The sequence below is a fragment of the Lates calcarifer genome, linkage group LG4 (assembly GCF_001640805.2).
Source record: "Lates calcarifer isolate ASB-BC8 linkage group LG4, TLL_Latcal_v3, whole genome shotgun sequence".
In the NCBI taxonomy this organism is placed as follows: Eukaryota; Metazoa; Chordata; class Actinopteri; family Centropomidae; genus Lates; species Lates calcarifer.
In genome coordinates, this window is record NC_066836.1 from 6,643,015 (window position 1) to 6,664,371 (window position 21,357).

At 38.5% G+C, this 21,357-nt stretch overlaps 1 protein-coding gene and 1 long non-coding RNA gene across 2 annotated transcripts in view; one reads left to right on the plus strand and one right to left on the minus strand.

The window, feature by feature from the left end:
- The window catches only part of abca4b (ATP-binding cassette, sub-family A (ABC1), member 4b), a 36,959-nt gene extending 32,045 nt beyond the window's left edge, over positions 1-4,914 (plus strand). Inside the window, exons 41-47 of the mRNA XM_018677977.2 lie at positions 1,619-1,725; positions 2,375-2,516; positions 2,804-2,938; positions 3,218-3,321; positions 3,519-3,611; positions 4,036-4,285; positions 4,777-4,914. Of these exons, the coding sequence (XP_018533493.2) occupies positions 1,619-1,725; positions 2,375-2,516; positions 2,804-2,938; positions 3,218-3,321; positions 3,519-3,611; positions 4,036-4,285; positions 4,777-4,893 (948 nt within the window). The 3' untranslated portion in view covers positions 4,894-4,914. The remainder of the gene's footprint in view (positions 1-1,618; positions 1,726-2,374; positions 2,517-2,803; positions 2,939-3,217; positions 3,322-3,518; positions 3,612-4,035; positions 4,286-4,776) is intronic.
- Positions 20-20,783, minus strand: LOC108884218 (uncharacterized). The gene is made up of 7 exons (XR_001961004.2): positions 20,527-20,783; positions 19,783-20,004; positions 7,833-7,891; positions 5,789-5,917; positions 4,827-4,902; positions 3,505-3,600; positions 20-588 (listed from the first exon to the last, which is right to left on the minus strand). It is a non-coding gene; the product is annotated as an uncharacterized LOC108884218 (long non-coding RNA).
- Between the last annotated feature and the right edge of the window lie 574 nt (positions 20,784-21,357).

Sequence of the window (21,357 nt, forward strand, 5' to 3'; positions counted from 1 at the left end):
CCTTTTGGGTTTGTTCAAGTAAACCCACACACTGATTGAGCTTTGAGCCAGACAGCAGTTACCATCAGTAGGCAGCATAATGAGGTATATTTATCTCTGGTGTTATTTTGTCTGGGTGTCTGTTATAGCTCTGTTATGTCCTCGCGTTTTTTTTATTAATACATTCACGTATATGGATTAGAGGTCGCCGATGGGACGTTTTACAAACTATCGGAATCGGCGGAACTTGGCTCTGATAGTGGCCGATGGCTGCAGTCTTTTTCCACAGCGTCATAAACAAAAACTCCCTGTCGCTCTGATCACTGAGGGGCGGGGCGGCTCTTCACAGAGAGAGAGAGAGAGAGACGTGTTAATTTAGAACTCCGCTGGTGCGCGGGCGCCCCACGTGATAATTCCGTGATTCGTTCATCATTCATTACATTTTGTGATAAAAGCGTGGAAATTATGTTAGCGGACTTCGACTTCTGGTCGGTCTTTCGACCAATGAGATGCTCCGATTTCTTCTTCTTTTGTTTTTATACTCATATAACTATTGATCCATTCATGTGGCATCATTTTAGAATACATATTATTATTGCCCAGGTTGTCCTGAAAAAAAAAAAAGATGTTCATTACTTGACTGTGCATGAAAGGGTTGAGATTGCATTACATGCATTAATAGACAGAGAGGCCATGCGGACAAAAAATAGCAATAAATGGCTTGGTTTTTTAAGTTTCGTTGTGTGGTTCCTGAGATATTCTGCAAAGCACAGACGCTGTCGCGTGGGGCGCCTGCGCACCAGCGGAGTTCTAAGGGTTAAGCGGCAGCAGAGAGAGGAGACGACACGCGTTACTGTAAATGCAATAGAACCTTCAGGAGTTGAAAGTCAACAAACATAACCAATAAGGCAACAAGTCCCACTTGTTCAACAAGCATAAACGTGCATCATATTTCAGCATAAACAGCCACATTTCCACCGGCATGTTTTAGCCTACATGACCGCAGTGCTTGTTAAGCTAACAATTAACAGCTTGTTAAGAACACGCTAAAATGAAAGCTGTCTGTCTGTGTGTAGTCTGTTCATCTTAGTTTGCCATGAATCTGAAAATTTCTTGTAAACTTTAGCTTTGAGGGAAAGAAATAGCTCCCACTCCCACTTATTAATCACTTTGAGTTTGATGTTCAGTTCGAGATTTATATATTCATTTAGTTGTTTACTTTGAGACTGATGTTCAGTTATTCAGATTTCTTTATTTATTTAGGTATTTATTACTTTCATGTCCATTTCCAGGATTATATATTTATTTTGTTATTTATTACTTTTGACTGTTCAATAAAACGATTAATAATAAAGTGAGATTGTTCATTGCCAACAGTGTTGAAAATGATGATATGATATCGCCCGATTAATCGGCTAACCGCTTTTTCCTGCTCCAAACTATCGTTATTATATCGGCTTTTAAAAATCCACTATCGGTCCTCTAATATGGATATTTCTAGCCATTTTATGAAGCCAAATAGAATATTAAGAGATTAATAAGGCAGCAGTCATTCTCTTTAGGGGAGTTCGTTTCAGTGCTTCACTTTCAGTATCGCAGCTGAATGTGCTCTGCATGATTTGTCTTTTGTCCCGTTTAGTGCTTTGGTCTCTTGGGAGTTAATGGAGCTGGAAAGACGACGACCTTCAAAATGCTGACTGGTGACACTGATGTCAGCTCTGGGGACGCTACTGTGGCTGGTTACAGGTACAAAAAGATCAGTGAAAACTGTCCCTGGACGAAATAACACAAACCCTTTTCAGGATGGTATTTATTTTTAAAAGAATCTTTTAGTTTATCCCGCATGCAGTTCCAGATGGGTTAATCACTGGAAACAGTCCAATGAGTTAGAAATGTTAGAGACTTGGGAAGGCTTTTGAACATAATTCACTGCCTGAATCAAAAACCCATGTGTTTCTCTAAATAGGCAATAAATGTAGAGGCTAGGGCTTGATTGACAAGTTTGAATTACCAAGCCAAATTTTGCCATGTAGCAGTGGTTATGGTGCCTGTATTATATTGTTAATACCATCTATTTGAAAGCACCCAGTTTTCTCCTCAGAATTCTGGATACTTTGACACATACAGATACATAAAGTAACTGGCAGTAACTTATAACAAAAAGGTAAAATTAAATGAATAAATAAAAAAGAAATTAATCTCCTTGTCAACTGTATTTATTCAGATTTGACATAATTTTGCTTAGAGGAATCAGCATACTCTCAGCCCTAGAAGACATGTTTTTTAAAAAAAATGACATTTAAGTCCCACCAATTGATTGATATTTTGTTATTCCTACAATGTTGCGTTCTGTCATCTCACGAAAATGAATGGCACCTTGTGTCTTGTTTTGTAGCATCCTGACAGAGATTCTGGACGTGCACCAGAACATGGGCTACTGCCCTCAGTTTGACGCCATCGATGAGCTCCTTACCGGCAGGGAGCATCTCTACCTCTACGCTCGTCTCAGAGGGGTTCCCGAGTCAGAGATCCCCAGGGTGAGTACGACTCCAGCTGCTTTACATCTTATTCTGCTACCCAAATAAAACTATTGGTTGGCTAAGCACTAAAGAGAGCTTATCTGTTTTGTTAATTTTGTTTTGCACTCCCCCTCCCCAGTACTGTTGCTCAGTGTTTGCTAATGTTTGTTTTGTCATTTTAATTTTGCAGTAGTGCTGGTGTGAAGTGCTCAGTAACAGCAGGGGTCCCCCATTCTAAAAATGTATGCAGTAAGGCACTTAGGGTAGAATGTACCCTCCACACATGTATCCTCTTTCCCTTGTAGGTGGCAGAGTGGGGCATCCAGAAGCTGGGCCTGACAGAGTATGCCGGCTGCTGTGCAGGGACCTACAGTGGAGGCAACAAACGGAAACTCTCCACAGCTATAGCAATGATTGGCTGCCCAGCGCTGGTGCTGCTGGTGAGTTAGCCAATGACGAAGAGCTCATGAGCCCATTATTTAGGTTTTATGCAAGGATTTATCAATAAAATGGTCTATGGATCCAGATGGGAGACCATATGGGTTCAGTCAAGCCTGGCCTCGAATGTTTTATACATTGGCAAGCAACAGCTCAGTTCAATTCAAATTGGCATAAATCTAAGATCTTTGCCATATGCTGATAGAGATAAGGATTTGGTCTCTGTTCATATGGAATTGCGTGCCCAGAGTGTGAAATTTGGCGTTTGTGTGTGTGTTAAGGACGAGCCCACGACAGGGATGGATCCGCACTCTCGCCGCTTCCTGTGGAATGCCATCATAAGCGTCATTCGGGACGGCAGGGCCGTGGTGCTAACATCACACAGGTTCAGTATCTAATAATGAATCCACTGCACACATCTGCGGCAGCAGCTGACCAAACACAGTTAACTGTTCTGCCAAGAACTGTTAATGAAATCACAACTAGATTGGTGTTTGCTTGATTTTTACTGTGAAATTATGATTTATTGCTCGTAGACATGAAATGGCAGTAGTAAAACATGGATTACTGTTTTTCCACCAGCATGGAGGAGTGTGAGGCCCTCTGCACTCGACTGGCCATCATGGTCAATGGGACCTTCAAGTGTTTGGGTACCATCCAGCATCTGAAATACAAGTGAGTGGTTTTGGGTATTTTAGCAGGCTTCTGCATTGTTTAGAAACTATTTTAATATCCAGATTTCAAACCTTAAACATACAAAAACCTAAGCTCTCTCAATGATATGGGACAACAGTTCATACATAATAAAGATGCATGTTCTAAAACAAGCTGAGATGTGGTTAGCCTTAATATGCAAAGGGTTTGTTGTCTAAGATAGAAGGAGATGAGTTAAACAGCTCTCATTACATGCACGTACAGTCCAACTCTTTTGAGTGATTATACAGAAAATTTGAAGTTAATAACTTAAGTGGCATTTCTGTTTTGGGTTACTGAAAATTGCAAGTCAACACAGTCTGAGAAAATGGACATCAGCTTTTGGGCAGTCAGTCTCTGAATGTGGATTTGAACTTGTTTTTATGTACGGTTTTCCCTTATCCAGGTTTGGTGACGGCTACGTAGTGACCATGAAAATCAAGGCAGCTAAAGCTGGCTCACCCCCAGAGCTGGAGCCTGTTGAGAGCTTTATGGAGAGCAGCTTCCCCGGCTGTGTTCAGCGGGAGAAGCACTACAACACACTGCAGTATGAGATTGCCTCCTCCTCCCTAGCCAGAATATTTCAGGTGGTGGTGGCCAATAAAGAGAGGCTCAGCATTGAGGACTACTCTGTTTCTCAAACAACACTGGACCAGGTATGTCAGAAACTTCAACTGTGTTTAATGAATGTAAGTGAATTTGTCCTACAAACATTTGTGAAGGAACTATTGTCAGTCACCTCCTGACAGCTTATTAAAATGCTTCTTCTGTATAAGATTCAATATAAAAATATTTTTGACCTCTCTTTAAACTGTTAAATTTTTTCTTTTAAATATATGAGGGGTGATTGGTCAGTTTGTGGCCTGAGGGAGAGAAGTTAAACAGCTCTCATTACGGGCACATGCAGTTCAACTCTTTGAGTAATTATGCAGAAAGTTTGAATGTAACGAGAGCTGTTTAACTCATCTCCTTAGATTATCAATCAACCTTCATAGTCCAAAAACTCTGCTGGGAATAACTAAATCATGACAATCAATCCTGAACAGATGCAGTATATTTCGGTGTGCCATAGGTCAGTTAAAAAAAAACAAACTGTTCTTATTGTTCCTTCAACTAGATTAGTTTACTGAATCACTTTGTTGTTCAGGTCTTTGTCAACTTTGCCAAGCAACAGATGGGAGAAGATGAGGACGTTACCTTAAACAGACGAATGGCAGGCAGAAGAAAAGACATCAAGATCTCACCAGTGAAGAGGAAAACATGAAACGGTGACCTGCAAATGTACAGTGACACAAATGTTAACGTTATTACTCTGCAGGGCAGTTAATTAACTTTTAACTAGACCAGCCTGACCAGGTTAGCTGCCAAAGTCACTGGTAGAACAGTTAATCAAAAACCAAGTATGTCAGACACAAACTGAAGCAAATATGTACATATTGTATGTATGTTAATGTCTACAGTAATGTACACACCTCAATTTTATTTACTGGTTTAAATGAAGTGTCATTTAATGTTGGCTGTCTTCGCTGTCTGAATTCAAAACATGTTTACTATCGCTTCCACTCTTTACAATCATTTACTGTTGTATATCTAAGTATTTCTTTGTTTGCTGTGTTTCATACATTGCCCTGTCACATTGTTCCCCAGTGTCAGTACAAAATGTTCCTCTTACAAGGATTAATTGAGAAAGAATAGGTTTTAGATTGATACAGCTGTAAATTAAGAGGAATTATATTTTGTATCTGGCCAAATAAACCTTACACTTGCTTTATACTTCATGCTCTGTGCAGTCTTGCCTACCTGATTTGTACTTCATGATCTCACCCAAATAAAACAGTCCTAAGTTTCATAAAGTATCAGTGAATCATTAAATATTTCAGCCCTGCCTTGCTTCTGTGGGTTATTTAGATTTGAAAGGCTTTTTATTCTGCTGACCTACTATAATTCCTTTGACCTCCACTGAAAAGCTAAGGAAGCTACTGCAGGTCAGTGGAATGGCTCAGAGGTACATAGCTTGGCATTGGGGCCAAGGAAACACTGTGCTGAGTGGCTTCTCACAACCTGGATTTATCTGACACACAGTCCAATTACTGTTCCTCTGCTGCAAGTGATGGTGTCATTGCCTCAGGCCGCCCACTAGCCTGAATTTCATTGGTTACCTGAAAGAAACAGAGGGATGATGGTGCTGTGCAGTCCGAGGCCGCTAATGAATTCTCTTGTGTAGATCTCTTGCTCCTCTCCTGCCCATATGGTCATCTGGATGAATCTGATGAGCATGAATAGTGCCACTGTGGGAGGGCAAAGAAGTCATACTGTTACAGGCTGTGAAATGTGATTCTTTGTGCACTGCTGAATACTGGAAAAGGCTAATTTAGAGCATGCTGAGACAAAAAACCTGCTACTGTCTCTGTTACCAAAATCATTTTAACACAAATTCATATTAACAACACTGTGGACAGTAGTGGAATGTTACTAAGTACATTTACTCACTACATTTAAGTACTGTACTTAAGTACAAATGTGAGTATTGAGTCCATTTTATGCTACTTTATAATCTACTCCACCACATTACAGAGGGAAAATGCTGCTTCTTTACAAATCAGGATTTCACATACAAAACACTGAAAGACTTAATCAACTGAATTAATTAGTCAAGAAAAAAGCACTAACAATCACCCACAATAGTGTCAAACTGTTCAAAGTTGTTTCCCCTCAACCAACTGCAAGAGTAAAATGCTGCTTTAACATGCAATACATGAGTCATCAAATGATATACTATAGTATCATATCATATAGTATCATAAGATAAACTATAGTATTTACAGTCACAGGGGATAATATTCTGCAGAGTGCTTTTACTTTTGATACTTTTTTGTAATTATTTTTTAATATGTCCTCCACCTCTGATTGTGCATTCAACTGATATTTGTGTGATTTGTGCGTGACACAAAAGGAGAAAGTGAACAGTGGCATAACACGTATTCAGATCCTACTGTGTAATGTTTATCGAACAGCAAGCACAGTGGCTACAGTATTGACAATTGCGAGCTATTTATAAAACGTGGAGAAGAATAAAATTTTGTATGCATACTCAGTAATGTCAGTCACACAACAGTATGACTCTGCAGGGCCACTTACAAAGCCATAAATTAGTCGCAAATTAAGAGTATTGGTTGAACTGAACAAGGTTTAATTTAGTAGATTATGAATTCAACATTTTCTATTTGAAGTTTGATACCACTTCGACTGGCAGAAAGACTGCATATAACTACTATCTCATAATGACTTTTCTGTTTGTGTATGTATTAAACAAATAAAAGATAATGTGTTAAGAATTGAGTTTTACAGATGACTTAATGCTAAATGATAGTAATTGCTGTTACTGATTAGCATGAAAGCAGCATTTTACTGTCAGGTGGTTGAGGTGGTGCTAAGTTTATGTACTTTATATTCTCTTAGGTAGTTTACCCTATGTTTTGTCTTCCCCTGCAAATTAACTAGTATGCTGTCAAGTAACTGTAATGGAGTAAAATATGATGTATGTACTGTGTAGTACTAGAGTAAATGATGTTCGTTATTTGCCACCACAAGAGAAGATTTTTGAGAAATACTTCTTGGCTGACTCCCTGTTGCCATGACAGAAGTGAGAGACAGTTACTAAGTGATGGAAATATCTTTCCTGTGACAGGAGAAGAGAAGTGTATCAACATGTTCGGGCTCAGGTCAATGATTAAGTCATGCCATACATCAGTGCACAGCTGTTACCCTCATTAAACCCTTCTCTGTAGCCTTGTTTTCAATGTGGCAAGAAGTCAATCTACTGGAACTGTTGCAAAATTACTGTTGACTTCAGACCCCTCTGCTCTTATTGTCTTAATGTGACACTTCTTCGTAACGTCTGTCAGCTAAATGCCTGAAATGTGACTTTAATGAAGTTTAATTAAACATAGTGTGTGTTAAGAAAATCTAAAATCACAGGCGGAACAACAGCTACTACTAAAGGAAAGTGAGGTGAATGTGATATAAGAAAAGTAATTAATTTACTGCAGCAGCCCTAAATTATTGAAGCACAGTTAATGGAAAACTGCCTAAGTCACATAACTAATCAACCTAGAGATTTTTTTAAACCAGTCTCATAAACTAAACAACACTATAATACATAATAAAACTTTTTAGATTAGAAGATTTCATAGTCAGACTCACCTGGTGGTGTGGACAGCGGGTGATCAGTGTAGCTGCAAACCCCTGCTGATATGGCAGTCCTGAGAAGAAGATATGAAATGTTTATATTTTTAGTATTGTGATAATATCAAAGACTTTCAGTCTACATGTTGCTTGCACAACCTGACAGATATTCTTGCACAGAATTCTCTTATTTTTCAGATGCCATATGGTCTAATGCAATCTGACTGCTGTAGAGCTTTTTTTAAAAGTCAGACAAACTTCATCACTAGTTATTATAGTGTAGAGTCGAATCTGTTCATCCTAGAAAACAGACCCCTGGGGACTTGACAGGACCAGTGGCTATCAGCTTAATAAGCACTGCAGCTTTTGTAGTACATCAGTCTCTACTAATAACATACATACCATGTATTGATCCGAGGCTTCCTGCCTTCGATCAATACATGTGAAGTTAATTATGTGATAAACTGTTTATTACAAAATCCATTCTACATTGCAGCAATTCCAATATAAATAAAACTGTCCTGAACTTTAAAAGTCTCACTACCCTAAAATACAGAATCTGGTGCCTTCAAATTAAAATGATCTAATGCTTTCACTTAAAATACATTGAATTTTTCTCTGTATTAAATGAGTACTATAAAAATAACTGACATGACTTAATACCTGGTATTGATTTCTGCTTACGGCTTAGCATCAGACTACTGGAGGTGTTTAAAGGCTTGATTAGTCTCACATAGCCAGACCTATCTCCACTAAGGCACAATTAAAACATGTAAAAACAAAACATCATTTTGAAGATGTCAAACAGTCTTTTGATGAAACAAGTTGCACCCACTGTAAGTTAAAAGGGGTTGGAGTTTGACCCAAATGACAGAGTCTCAGTCTCTTCTGCATTGATCATCCTTTTTTAGTCTGCGTGTCCCTCAGTTACATTAACTATATGTTGACTGTTAATTATGTTTTAGACATTTTCTTGATCTATCTTGATATTCTCAGTCAGTTTTAAAAAAATATAATGAAAGAAGCACAAAGTCTGAAAATCAGTATCAAATCATTACAGGTAAGCGTGGTTAAGTTTAGCCGCGATAATGGTACAGGTTGTAGTGGAGACTGTACGATAATTCCTCCTCCAGCAGAGATACATTATTTTGTTGACATAAGACATGTAAATTAGTCTTTTTCATCTGTGGAATAAATTAGAAATCTTTATTTTATCTTTTGCAAATTTTAGTTAGCATAGAAAACCTAGTTCAACTGTTGATGCTGCTGTGAGGTGTGGTGTGAGGGCTTGTTGGAGGCAGAAATATGTCTGATGTTTTTTTTTTTTTAGTTGAAGCATAATGCCCTTTTAAGCCTTTTTTTTAGCTTGTGAGCCAGAGCAGTGGATATTTTGGGTCATAAGTTTAATTGGGGGCATGGTTGAAGGATGGACTCAGACAAGGTTACTGTTGTGTAGAGAGTCTATGTAGAGATATCGATGTAGAGAGTGGACAGAAAAACTAAATTCCTGGATGAGAGACAAAATTGCTGTTCAGCCAAAAGGAGGAGAATTGTATGTCCAGGTTGGTGTGTGTTATAATCTACGGCCTGTGTTGTCTGAGAGATTGAGACAGGGATGGACAAAGAAAATGAATGATAAAGACTCGCATGTACAATAACCGGTAAAGATCCTGATTGCACTGGACAAGAGGAGCAAAACTGTCACTCTGACTACACATTCAGCATTCAATCACTGTGCATTCAGGCAGCTTTCCATATAGATGTCTGCAGCATTATCTGTAAGTGTCTAGCAGCACAATCATCTAATGCACCGTGAGACAGCTGACAAGAGGAAGATGAAAAGCATGAGAAAAGAACAGTGTTCAAAGCATTTTGTTACCTTGGAATTATTCAAAGTTTGTTCACTCATTTCTGCAAAACCTAAACGTTTCCTTTTTCTATTTCCTGTTATTATTCTGGCATACTGAGTCTACAATATATCAAAAGTTAGCTGGCCATCTGTGCTTACTAGGATGAGATATAAAGTACTGTGTAACTGGATTACATAATGCAATTTTTAAGATTTCACATTTGTCCAAATCTACCATAAAACAGGCAGAAGCACAGTGAAACAGAGAAAATAGTTTGAAAGCCAATTGTATTGGTAAGATTAATAAATATATCGAGTGATCCATTTAAACCTTACAGGTCCACAAAGTTACAGAATCAGAAAGGTTAGAGAGGAACATGCCCATCAATAAAGTCAGTACTGCTCAGCTGTTTCCTAAATGACCCTACTCATGGCGTTTTCCCTGGGAAGGCTGGGATCATCAATCATTTGTTGGTAATCGATCAGATACTGTGCTGATGGAATCAAAGTTGGGGATGTACGTAGTTACAGTAGAAGAGCTGCGGGACTATTATTTTGTTTTCCAATATACTGCAGGATTTAGCAGGCGATGATTTCTGATAATATAGGACTGTCGTCAAACTTTTGTGCTGTTTTGAAAGTGTTTTTGTCCTGTTTGCGATGTGGAAACAACCACATGAGGGCAGCAGCTTTATGAGAACACCCCAATAAAGTCTTATGTCGGAAAAAAAAAAGCATCTCTGCTGAGGCATCCCCCCTGTGATCTACTGCGCTCTGTGGCCCGAACCTTCAGGAGGTGTCTTTTGAAGTCTGAGGGATGTGTGGGCTCATAGAAGGAATTGCTGATCAAGTGTGCTTTTAAAGTGCATCAGAACTGCGCAGCCGGCCTGCATCTTCCCTACCTCGTACGTGTGGGTTCTCGCCTCCACGGAGGCTGCAGGAGCCGCCCTTGAGAAATCCTGAGCAAATATTTCTCTCCCTCCTTCACACACCCACACACCATTATTCATGCTACATAAAATGTACTCATGAAACTCCCAAAAAATACAAATGAAAAATGCTGCTAGCTCAAACTTTCATTGTTCACACTTCAGCACTCACACTATACTCAATCAACAAGTGAAGAATAACTTATGTCCTTGATAATTTGTGGTAAATTGGTAACAGAAAAAGCTGTGGAGAATTTCAACTTGTGGACTAATTACTTTGATTTCTTAAATCAATGTTAATGTATTTCTTATGATTGTTAGCACTTCTCTGTCATCTTCTTCAGTTGTGCTCTGTACTTTGCCACAACTCGAGACATTTGGTCATTTGCATTTAGAGTGCATACTATAGATAAAAAAAAAAAAATACAGCTTCAAAATGAAGTCACTTGGGAGTTAATGGAGGCAGATGAAGTTCTGCCAGTGGATTAGATTTGTGAGGCAAAAAAGGGACAGTGAGAGAAAGTTTCTGGAGTTATCATCTCAGTATAACTCTAGAGTAAGCTGATACTGTTGGTCTGGGTGTGTGGGCTCGTGTGGGCCTCAGGGACTAAAATAAGCACGCTCTAATCAATAGTAGAGTTGGCTTATCATTAGTTTGCCATTCTTGCACTCTTGCTGAGGCAAATACCAACTTCCCAGCTCTGTGTGTTTAGGCTATCATTTACCGTGGCACATTGTCAACGTTTTCACAAGTTTGGCTCAGAAAAGACTCCTCTGCCGTCAATTTAATGCTCTCCTGAGGTGTCTCATCAGTGCAGCCTGGTACACAGAAGCTAAAAATCCTAAGACAGAATGCATTTGCTTCTCTGCAGTCATGATTACCATAAATCTCAAGCCAAGGTGCTGTGGTGATATAGTGAGCCATTAGAGATATGACAAATACATTCATTAGCTCCCTCACAGCACCTCAGCTCCATGCTGTTATTCCCTGGGGGGAAAGTGTGAATAACTTTGTTGTTGCCTCTAAAGGCAGAGGTATCGACCCCAGGGGTAATAGAGGAAAAGATGATTGAGAAAGATGGATCGACATGGCTCACCTTCAAGTGCTATTCTTGGTCTATTGATTATGATTATGAAAAAAGTCAGGCACGGGTTGTTTTGCTGCACTGACAGGTCACAAAAGTAAAGAAAGAACAGCTGTGAAGACTTTTCTGATGGAAATCTCAAAACATCTGCACACAGGGTGCCACCGTTTGCACATATGTGACAGATTTTTGAATTAGAGCAGAATCGTCTTTACTATAGGTCTTCAAAGTTGCCTCAGTTATTTAAAGATGCTGTACAACAAACTGAATATTGAACACTCGTAACTTTACATTTTCTCGTGTCTTAGTTTACAAAACAACATGAATTAATTGAAGAATTTGTATTTTTAACAAGTCGTTACGTCAGTGCAGATGATTCAGTCCAGTCTCCTGAGAAGCACCATCATGCCAATGAAAAACCGATGCTTTAAAAAAACGAGATGGGATGGTGGAGGTTACACGATCACACATCTTTTATCTCCTAGGAACCAGTCCAGCTATGACAGCTATGACCTTAACGTCCAGTTTTCCACTTTTATTTCCCCAAAAAGTCAAACTGAGCTGAAGTGCTGATTTTTTTTTTCTCCTGGTCCAGCATACATATCTGCTCCTGTACTTCCCTTTGAGCCCAAAAGGTAGAAAATCATCTCCTGTGTTTTTCGGTTTCATGACAGTGCCTATTGAAACTAGATGGGTCATAATTAAATTAACAATCAATTCAGTTTCTGACTGACTGACAGACCAGTGATGACTACATGCAATCTCTCTGTGTGACTTGATGGCTTTTGTCTAAGTTTCTGTCGAGTGAGCAGTTAATTGTAATTGCTTGATCTTGGTTGATTGACAAGCAAGTGTCATTATGAAATAAATAAAAACGACCTTTGGAGGAAAAATAAACTCGCATTAAAAAAAAGTCAAAAGCCAGCTTCACATAAACACTATAGGACAGAGTTGGAATGACAGAGTTTTAGAATAATAAACAGACTAATTTACAGCACTGAGTTTGTTCCTGTACTTATCTTCCATGTGTTATATATAAACTTGGTATGATCAAAATCCTTGTCTAATTGCAGTTGGACTTTATATATTGGTTGCCTTTTCTAAGTCCTTATGAATTCTCCTTCACATCTTTCCTTGACCACATCGTGTTTTCCATCGGGGTCAAGGAAAAAGTGATTTTATTTCATTTATTTTTTTGACATTCTGACCACAGCCAAGACCAGAACCAAAAAATAGCATTTCTGTTATTTCCACAGACCGTATTTTCCCTCCTGCTAAGAATTAAAAAACTATTACAAAAAACCAACTAAACTGATTTCAGTTGGACAAAGTACGCGGTTGGGAAAATCATCTAATTGATTACTGACAATATCTTATTCCAACTTTTAAAAGTGCATGATTTTATACACATTCTTCAAATTCAGCCTGACATATTTGGTATTTTTGAAAACTTTGGGATCTTCATTAGAATTTAACTAAAGTTCTGCAAGTTTTAACAATGCTTGGCTGCACATCACAGGCTTGTAATGACTAATTCACCTAGGAGCTGCTGAAAATGATAACTTGGTCTACCACACTAGCTTCTACTAGATATTACCAAAAAGGAAAATCAAGATAGCGATGGTTAGTTGACCAGATTAACTACCCAACACACCTAGTATATATCTACAGTGTATTATCTAAACACAACTTACACCACTGTTGCCCAACAGCTGAGACTTTCCAATATATCTGCCAAAATCTGAATGATAAGATTACAGATTGTGTTATCACCTGACACCATCTGAAACATCCTGATATTGTAAGCCATATTTGACGCATCAGGCAATGCAAAATAGATTAGCTGAACCATGGAGGCAATTGTGGAAACTGAACTATGACTAGTTCCTTTTTAAAGGTCAGTCATGCTTCATTTACAGAATATAATTGAATCATTTGCCTGGTGAATACATATGATTCTCTCATGAATGGCTAATTGATTTAATTTTAGACCATTAAAAATGACAAAGTCAGAACCAGTTACAACGAGCTGAAAAATACAGCACTTAAGGCACAAGGTACACTCACATCCACTGCACCACACAGAGAGATTACACAGTTTTTGGGGCAACTACAGTCAAAACAAAATCCACAACAGTTGCTGAGTGACAGCTTTTAGCAACAGCTGATGTGCCCACATCCACAGTCTGCTTCAATCTGTCCTAATATAGAGCAGGCTGACAGCACATTTGTCCCACCTAACCTGCTGAGTGTAATGGAGGTGATGCCATCCCCACTGTTAGCCCATTAATGTCAAAGGCAATAAGGAGGACTGCCTGCAGTCACACATTGTAGCTTATTGCAGGTCACTGTCAACCTCTATTCTTTCCATGACTGATGCAGGAAACTAATGCACAGGTTATATTAACAATGCTGACAATATAGTGAAATAAACCAACTGTATGCTTGAAGAAAAAAGGAATAGTTCCACATTTTGGGAAATATGCTCTCTTGGTAAGAGTTAAACAAGAAGAATGATTCCACTCTCATGGCTTTGCATCAAATATGATGGAGCTGTATGAATTTTGAGTTTGGATTAAACAGAGCCAATAGTTATTAGTTATTTAGTTCAGTTTTTTCTGTATCAGTTTTGAGGGGCTAATATGTGGATTTTTGAAGACAGGGAGCTAAGATAGCTGCTGCCCCCTTCTTCCAGTCTTTACACTAATCTAAACTATAGCTCTATAGAGCACAGAGAAGGTGAAAAAGCCTTTCCTAACAGTACAGCAAAATTTCAACAAAATTCAAACAACAAAACTGTGTAATGATTAAAGACACTCACACAAATAAATACACCTGCAAAGACCTTAAAAACCTGTGTCTGTTTCACTTGACTCATATTGTGTGCAATAACTTTTTCAATTAATTCAGGGTTTTGGAATTTTAAAGGAATCTAACCTCTGCAGGAACTGAAAGAAAAGTGACCCTGTCAAAATCTGTGTGTTTCTATGTGTATGTGTGTGTGACCACATCCTAGACAATGATTGTAAGTGACTTAATAGAATTGCCATATTTCTTTTATCATGCTCTTTCTCCCATAACCCTGGGAGCTTTTTCCTTGAAAGAACGGATCCAATCTCTTTTTTACAATACGCTCACCAAGGCCTTGCCAGTCCTTGGCACAGATCAATCTCTGAGGCTTGAGCAGGGGAAAGTTAATCTGGAAGAGGGGGGCCTATTCTTCTCTGCCTTGACATGCCTGGCTGTCAGTCAAAGAGCTCAGCGTGCACCTGTCCTGACAGCTGTAGAAGCTAACACCCCAACCATCCCTCCCACGACTGTCATCTCTTTATCATCTACCGAACCCATTAAAAAATTCTTGCAAAAAACTGAAAGTTGACCAAGTGAGTGACTTCTACTCTACTGTCCATCCTGAGCAACTTAAAGTATGTGCTACAGACTGTACTATTAGACTGCCTCAAGCATCAGCAGTTCATTGGCTAAATGACAACCATGCAATATCATTTCAACTGTAGGTTACTGAAAAATAATACACCAAGACACTGTTGTATTCTTCAGCTCAAAGCGCTGAGAGCAACAACAACTGAGCAGAACAACAAGCAAGTGAACTATATTAAAAGACTTTGTGTTTTAATGCCATTGTCATGTGTGAGCAGAACGCCACATTGTAAATCTGTAGCCAAACTGAAGCCAATAAAAAGGATGGATCCCTGTAACCTGAGTCAGTACAGAGTCAACAAGTCTGGGCTGTGACAGGTTTATTGAGCCCATTCATTCAGAGAGACAAACCCTTAGCTGCTGTGCACACAGATAAGGGGTGATTGCAGAGGAGTGCAGCCAAATACAGAAATGCAAACCTGAGAACAAGTGACATTCAAAATTAACACAGTGTGAGGAGCAATGGCCCGAACAACAAAAATCTCCCTCTATCTTTCTATCCATAGCTGTCCATCTCTAACTATTTCTATCTATCAAAAGAATCTCAGTTTCCAAGCAGGGTGTATTCTTACAAAAACTAAAATAAATTCAGAAGAAGTACCCTGTTTCCATTTCCTCTACTTTATCTCCCACCATGAAATATCTTAAAATCTCAGATGATAATTCTCGCCTCAGGGTTCAGTAATTCGTTCTAGCAGACAGACCAGAGTTTACAGTAGCTTTGATCATCTGTAACAACTCGAGGGGATGTGACATTTGCAGGGCTCATGTGTACATGGTTTTTTTGTCAATAACTGCTGGAGGAATATTGGAGGAATAATACAAAACAATGTTGTGGAGAAATAAAGGGAGGTGTTGGCAGAATGTACAGAAATGTTGTAGCTGTTGTGTCTGTTTTATTCAGGGAGTATTTCTTCTTCTACCACATATCTGAAACTTTAAAGACAGAGTAGCGAAGTGATTCCCAATCATGCATTAAAAGTTCTAAACTATTTGCTCTGCGAGGATACAACTGTCTCCAGCTGTTATGTAATTCTATTACAGTCTGTGAAGAATTTTGGTGCTGACATTTTGAATCTAATCATTGTTTGTATAAAGTATATTAGCCTGTGGTGTTTAAAAACAGATAAAGAAGAAGCAATGTAATTTTAAAGCAGTATTTCCAGAGGTTGTTGTTGAATTTGCTCAGAGAAGAAATTTGGAATTAAGGTTAGGGCTGAACAACTGACAAACAATATTTTGTAGAGAATCAAGATAAGTAATGCTCAGAGCATTGTCAGAGTAAAAGAAAATTAAAACACAAAATAAACAGACTGAAGCACAAAGGCCGTGAAGAAATACCGGGACGCAACTTTTAAAAGAAGAAAGCCAATGAAAATTTGTACAAAATTTCACTCTGGGATTTTTACTTGGTATTTAATTACTAGAAGCTTATGGAGGCTGATGTTAACTAATGTTAAAAACTTAGATATAATAAAACAACTTCACTAATATGACTCTACTTCTGTTATTGTTATGTTATACTTTATTATTTCAGTGTTTTTTCAACAAGAGTTAAACAAGATGTAAACAAGGCTTGCCTCACAACAAGACATGATGGTGTTGATGCCTTTAGAGCAACTGCCCCCAGAGTATCCTGGGAAATGAAGGAAAATTCAGTATGCATTCATCCTGTAATTATGATGACAGTTGTTTAGTAATGCTTATCAGAGTCTTACTTAAAATAGAAAATGACAGCAGGAACAAAAATGTTAGTTAACAACTAACAGCTACTAAGATGTAATGTATTCAGAATTTGCTGCACTTTGGCTGCCCCAACTGTGCCACTTCCAGCTATTCATATATTCAACTCTAACTCTGTTTTTCATTTCTGTATTTTGGGTTCTCTGGTAGAGGCAGACTCTTTACTCTTCCACTGCAAATTATAAAGGTTCGGATAAATGTCTGGATTTTGGTAAAGTGTTAAGTAGGCTTTTACTACCCAAATCAACATTTCAGTGAAGCAGAGATTTGGCTCAATCTCAAGCTATTATATGTTAAAATATCATAGCAATCAAAACCCAATTATAAAATCTGACATGTAGAGGGATGCTTTCAATGGAGACTTGTTATAGTCCAGCTATAAATGTAAAGTCTAAGTGTTCCCTTCCGCCAATAGCTGTTAACTTTAATGACTTCAATCACCACAGCTGACTTGTTTTGCAGACATCAGTCTGCAGCTCTCTCTCTCTCTCTCACACACACACACACACAATTGAAACTGAATTGATGTTTTCTAAAAGCAACTTTTTCCCTCACTTAGGCTGGAAATTGGCACAGGAACTGAAAAAATGTTTTTTCAAACAAAACACTACTGGATGCCCCCCCCCCCCACACACACACACTTTTCATAAACATAGTCACATCCATCTCAAAGTGGAAATATTCCCCTGTGTTTTCCCATGCCTGTCTTTTGTGGTTGTGAAAATCCAGCAATGAATGTTTGATTATGATTTTAACACAGAGATAAGGTAACACAACTTGGTCTCCCACTCTAAAAGGATTATTTCTCAGCTGTCAGGATGATTTGTAGATCACATGCTATCATTTATAATCCGATGTGTACTTTGCATTTCAGCTAAAGTAAGTAAGTGGTAAAATGATACTTTCTGTAGTATAAACATATGATTTCATTCTGATCCTTTTGCGTTGACAACAAACTGACAGCTAAAGTCACCCATGCTGTTGGTCAAAGTTAATGTTTACGATGTAATAATGATAAGTAAGTAGTCTCGGTGGACAGCATCAAATGGACAACAGTAATTATGTTTCTCATTTGGGTGGTGGGCTGGCTCACAAAGGAAAAAAAGGTGCATTGTATGTTAAGTACAGCCTCTGTTTCATTTCTGCGGACTGCTTCACAATCAGCAGTCTAAATTGGTCTGGGTTTATTTCCTGTTAGGGTGTTTGTTTATATCAGTGGCTGACAGGAGATAAATTTCAACCCCAAACTGTTACCTAGCAACACAAATGTGATGAACAGGAAGAGGATTATCCTTAATGTTAACAGCCCATCACTGCACTGGCTTTGAACTTGGCATATTAATGTACTTATATATCACTAGCATCCTATTTAAAAGTTTAGCTCAATTAATTTCATTTGAGTGGGTGCCACAAACTAGCTCTTACATATCCATGACATGCTATTTTCTGTTAGAGGGCAACTAGAGCACCATACCCATCATACCTAACTACACCAACTTGGCAATCCTTTTACAAGCAGTTACTTAGAATGTGTGTTCATGTGTGCACTGCAGCTGCTATTACTGCAAGAGTTTTCTTCACCCCAGCCTCTGTCTGCTTTTTAGATTTGTTTGTGTGCACCCTGAAGGGTTTTTATCTCTAAATCAATCCATGCTGGGGCTGTATTGCCTTTAATGCTCCCTGCATGTTGTTTCTCATGTTGCTGTGTATTTCATGCTGTTATGCTTTACCTTCTGTAGCAACCATTATCAAGAGCAGAGTGATGATGCCAAGTCAAACTGAATTGCCAATTGGCCACTTGATTAAATGTCAAACTGTGCATGACTCTCTACAGAAATTCACCCAAAGTTATTTGTTGTTAATGGAAAATCTGCAAAATGTTATCATTCACAACTTCTATTGTAATGGTGTAGAGACTTTTGGAATAGCAAGAAAAGTTTGGGAAACATACCTGTGCACCTTGCCAAAAGAAGATTGATGACACTCTCATATCGGTCTGGTAAAGCTGATATTACTAGCTGGCAGACAGTTAGCTTAGCTTAGTATAAAAACTGAAAACAAGGGAAAGCGCTAGCCTGGCTCTGTCCCAAGATGACTAAATCTGCCTACCAGCACCTCTAAAACTCACAACTTAAGGGGTCATATCTCATTTTTTTTTTAATCGGTACAATGAAACAAACAGCTGCTGCGATGACAACAAGATCACGACAAAATATGTCCACTAAGGTGGTTGTTTTTGCCACTGACAGGCTCAGATTGTTACTGTAAGAGGATAGGACTGGATAGGATTCTTACAGAGGTAGACCTTTTTGTTTAACCAGAATCATTGCTATATATTGCTACCAGACTCAATTGACAAAAATAGTTATTCTGTCAAGCAGAGCACAGCAGTTGTTTCCAACCTTTTTGCCATATGATGTCTTACAAAAGCAGTGTAGTCTGGGTCACATTTCAAATATCTGAGAGCTGTTAACAGCTCCACCAAATAGAAATTTTTCACTCCAAAGTTTTCACAGAGTTTAATTTCAGTAAATGTTCAAACAATCCCATATTTCACCAAAAATCAAAGATTTGAGAAAAAATCCAAAAACTGAAAATAGATTTGTGAATCAGAACTTTGTTCTTTCTTTTTTTTTTTTTATCTCCCATTAATCATCTCACGACCCCTCAAGATTTTTCTGGTGACTTTTACTGAAGTAGGATTTTTAATGCAGAACCTTTCCTTGTAATGGAATATTTTTAGTGATCTATTGGTACTTTTACTTAAATGAACTGAATACTTCTTCCACCACTGCTGAGAATATACTAAGTAAGCCTAATTCAAAGTTTAGATACTTAATTTGATGTCAGAATCGCACCTGCTTTATCCAACTATGATATAATATAATGGCTAGTGGCTTCGCTTATCAAGACAATTCATTTACCTTATAGATTGTGTAACATTTCAGTGACGTCCTCTGGCTCTGGGTAATAGGCTGACTCATGGAGATCCAGCAAGGCCTCTGCACCACCTGAGATCGTCTCTGGACTTCATCCTCACCTCATGTAGATGTGATGTATCCGACATGGGCATACCTCTCTGATAACCAAGGTTAACTGCAGGAGCCCAGTCTACAGACACAATGTTGTTGAAACACTGGGGCAGCCTAAAGAGGACAACAAAACCATAATTAAATGCTTGCAGGAATAAGGTTGTGTCACACCCATGAATCACACAGAACTCAAGATAGACAGATTTTAACAAAGAGAGGATGGTTTTAATCTGAATTTTTTTATTTGGCTGGTCTTAAGTGGCTTTACTGATAGTGAGTGCAAGTGCTGACTCATCTGGCTTAGAACAAGGTACCATGTCTAAAGCAATAGTCGTATTAAATCAAAATCACAGTATCCCAAAATAGTAAAATAATTCTGTTTAAACTAACACCGCGGAATTCAACCCCTGAGAAACCACGTTAGCATTTACTGACGGATGCATACTGCGGTTTGCCGTTACCTAAGTTATAGTTCCTTCAAACAATATAACGAGGCACAACACAAATCAACTATTAAGAAGAAAACATAGCTAAGTGAGCGGACAAAGTTCCACCCCGCAGAAAAAATAATGAATTTAACGTTAGAAAGTAGTAGAAGGAAACAGTTAGCTACATAAACACAGCTGCATGAGTTACCTTAACTTAGGGGAGGTTGTCAGTACACACACGAGCATTAGCACTATCCGCCTCTGCTCCAAACACCGGGTGTAGCCATTTTGACGGCGTTTTTCGGTCAGTGTCTTAAAATTTCCTCCTTATTAACAACAACATTTGGTACTCCATAAACGGTAACGACGCAAACCGTAGGCCTGTGATGGCACTTCCCATGTATGAACTTATCATCAGATTCACGTCCCCGCGTGGCATGGCAGTGTAAAGTATCACTTCCTGTATTCCAGTGGCGTATCGCTGACGTCATACGCAAGGAAACTATTGACTTGGGTTTTGTCCAATCATAAACAAGAGTGGTGTCTCACCTTTCCCCTAACCTGAAACGTTGAAATGTTTTGTGAAATATTGTGTTTTATAAAATGTTGATGTGCTTTTACCTTCAGGCTCACAGCATATTTAACAAAGGAAAAATAAATATACATTTAAATATAGTTGTAAAAATCATTCAAATATTGCAAGAATATCCATTTTAGTTCAACACTTGTGATTGTTTTGATTAATACTAAACAACCTGATGACAGTAGAGTGTTACAGCCTCACGGTGCATGAGCCTCATTGTGCTATTTCAAGTCTTGACACTAATGAAACATTTACTCTAGAAATATGATGTAGCCACAGTGTGTTTTCTGGAGAAAAACTGTGCTCCAGATCTGGTGGATCAATGGTGCCAGAGGACAGGTTAAGTCTGCCTATCAACCCTGATTTAAAATGAAAAACATGGGAGTAACTATAGACCCCAAGTTCATGGTATTTTGCATAGCACCATCGTGTAAATATATGTTTGTGGGTCCACAT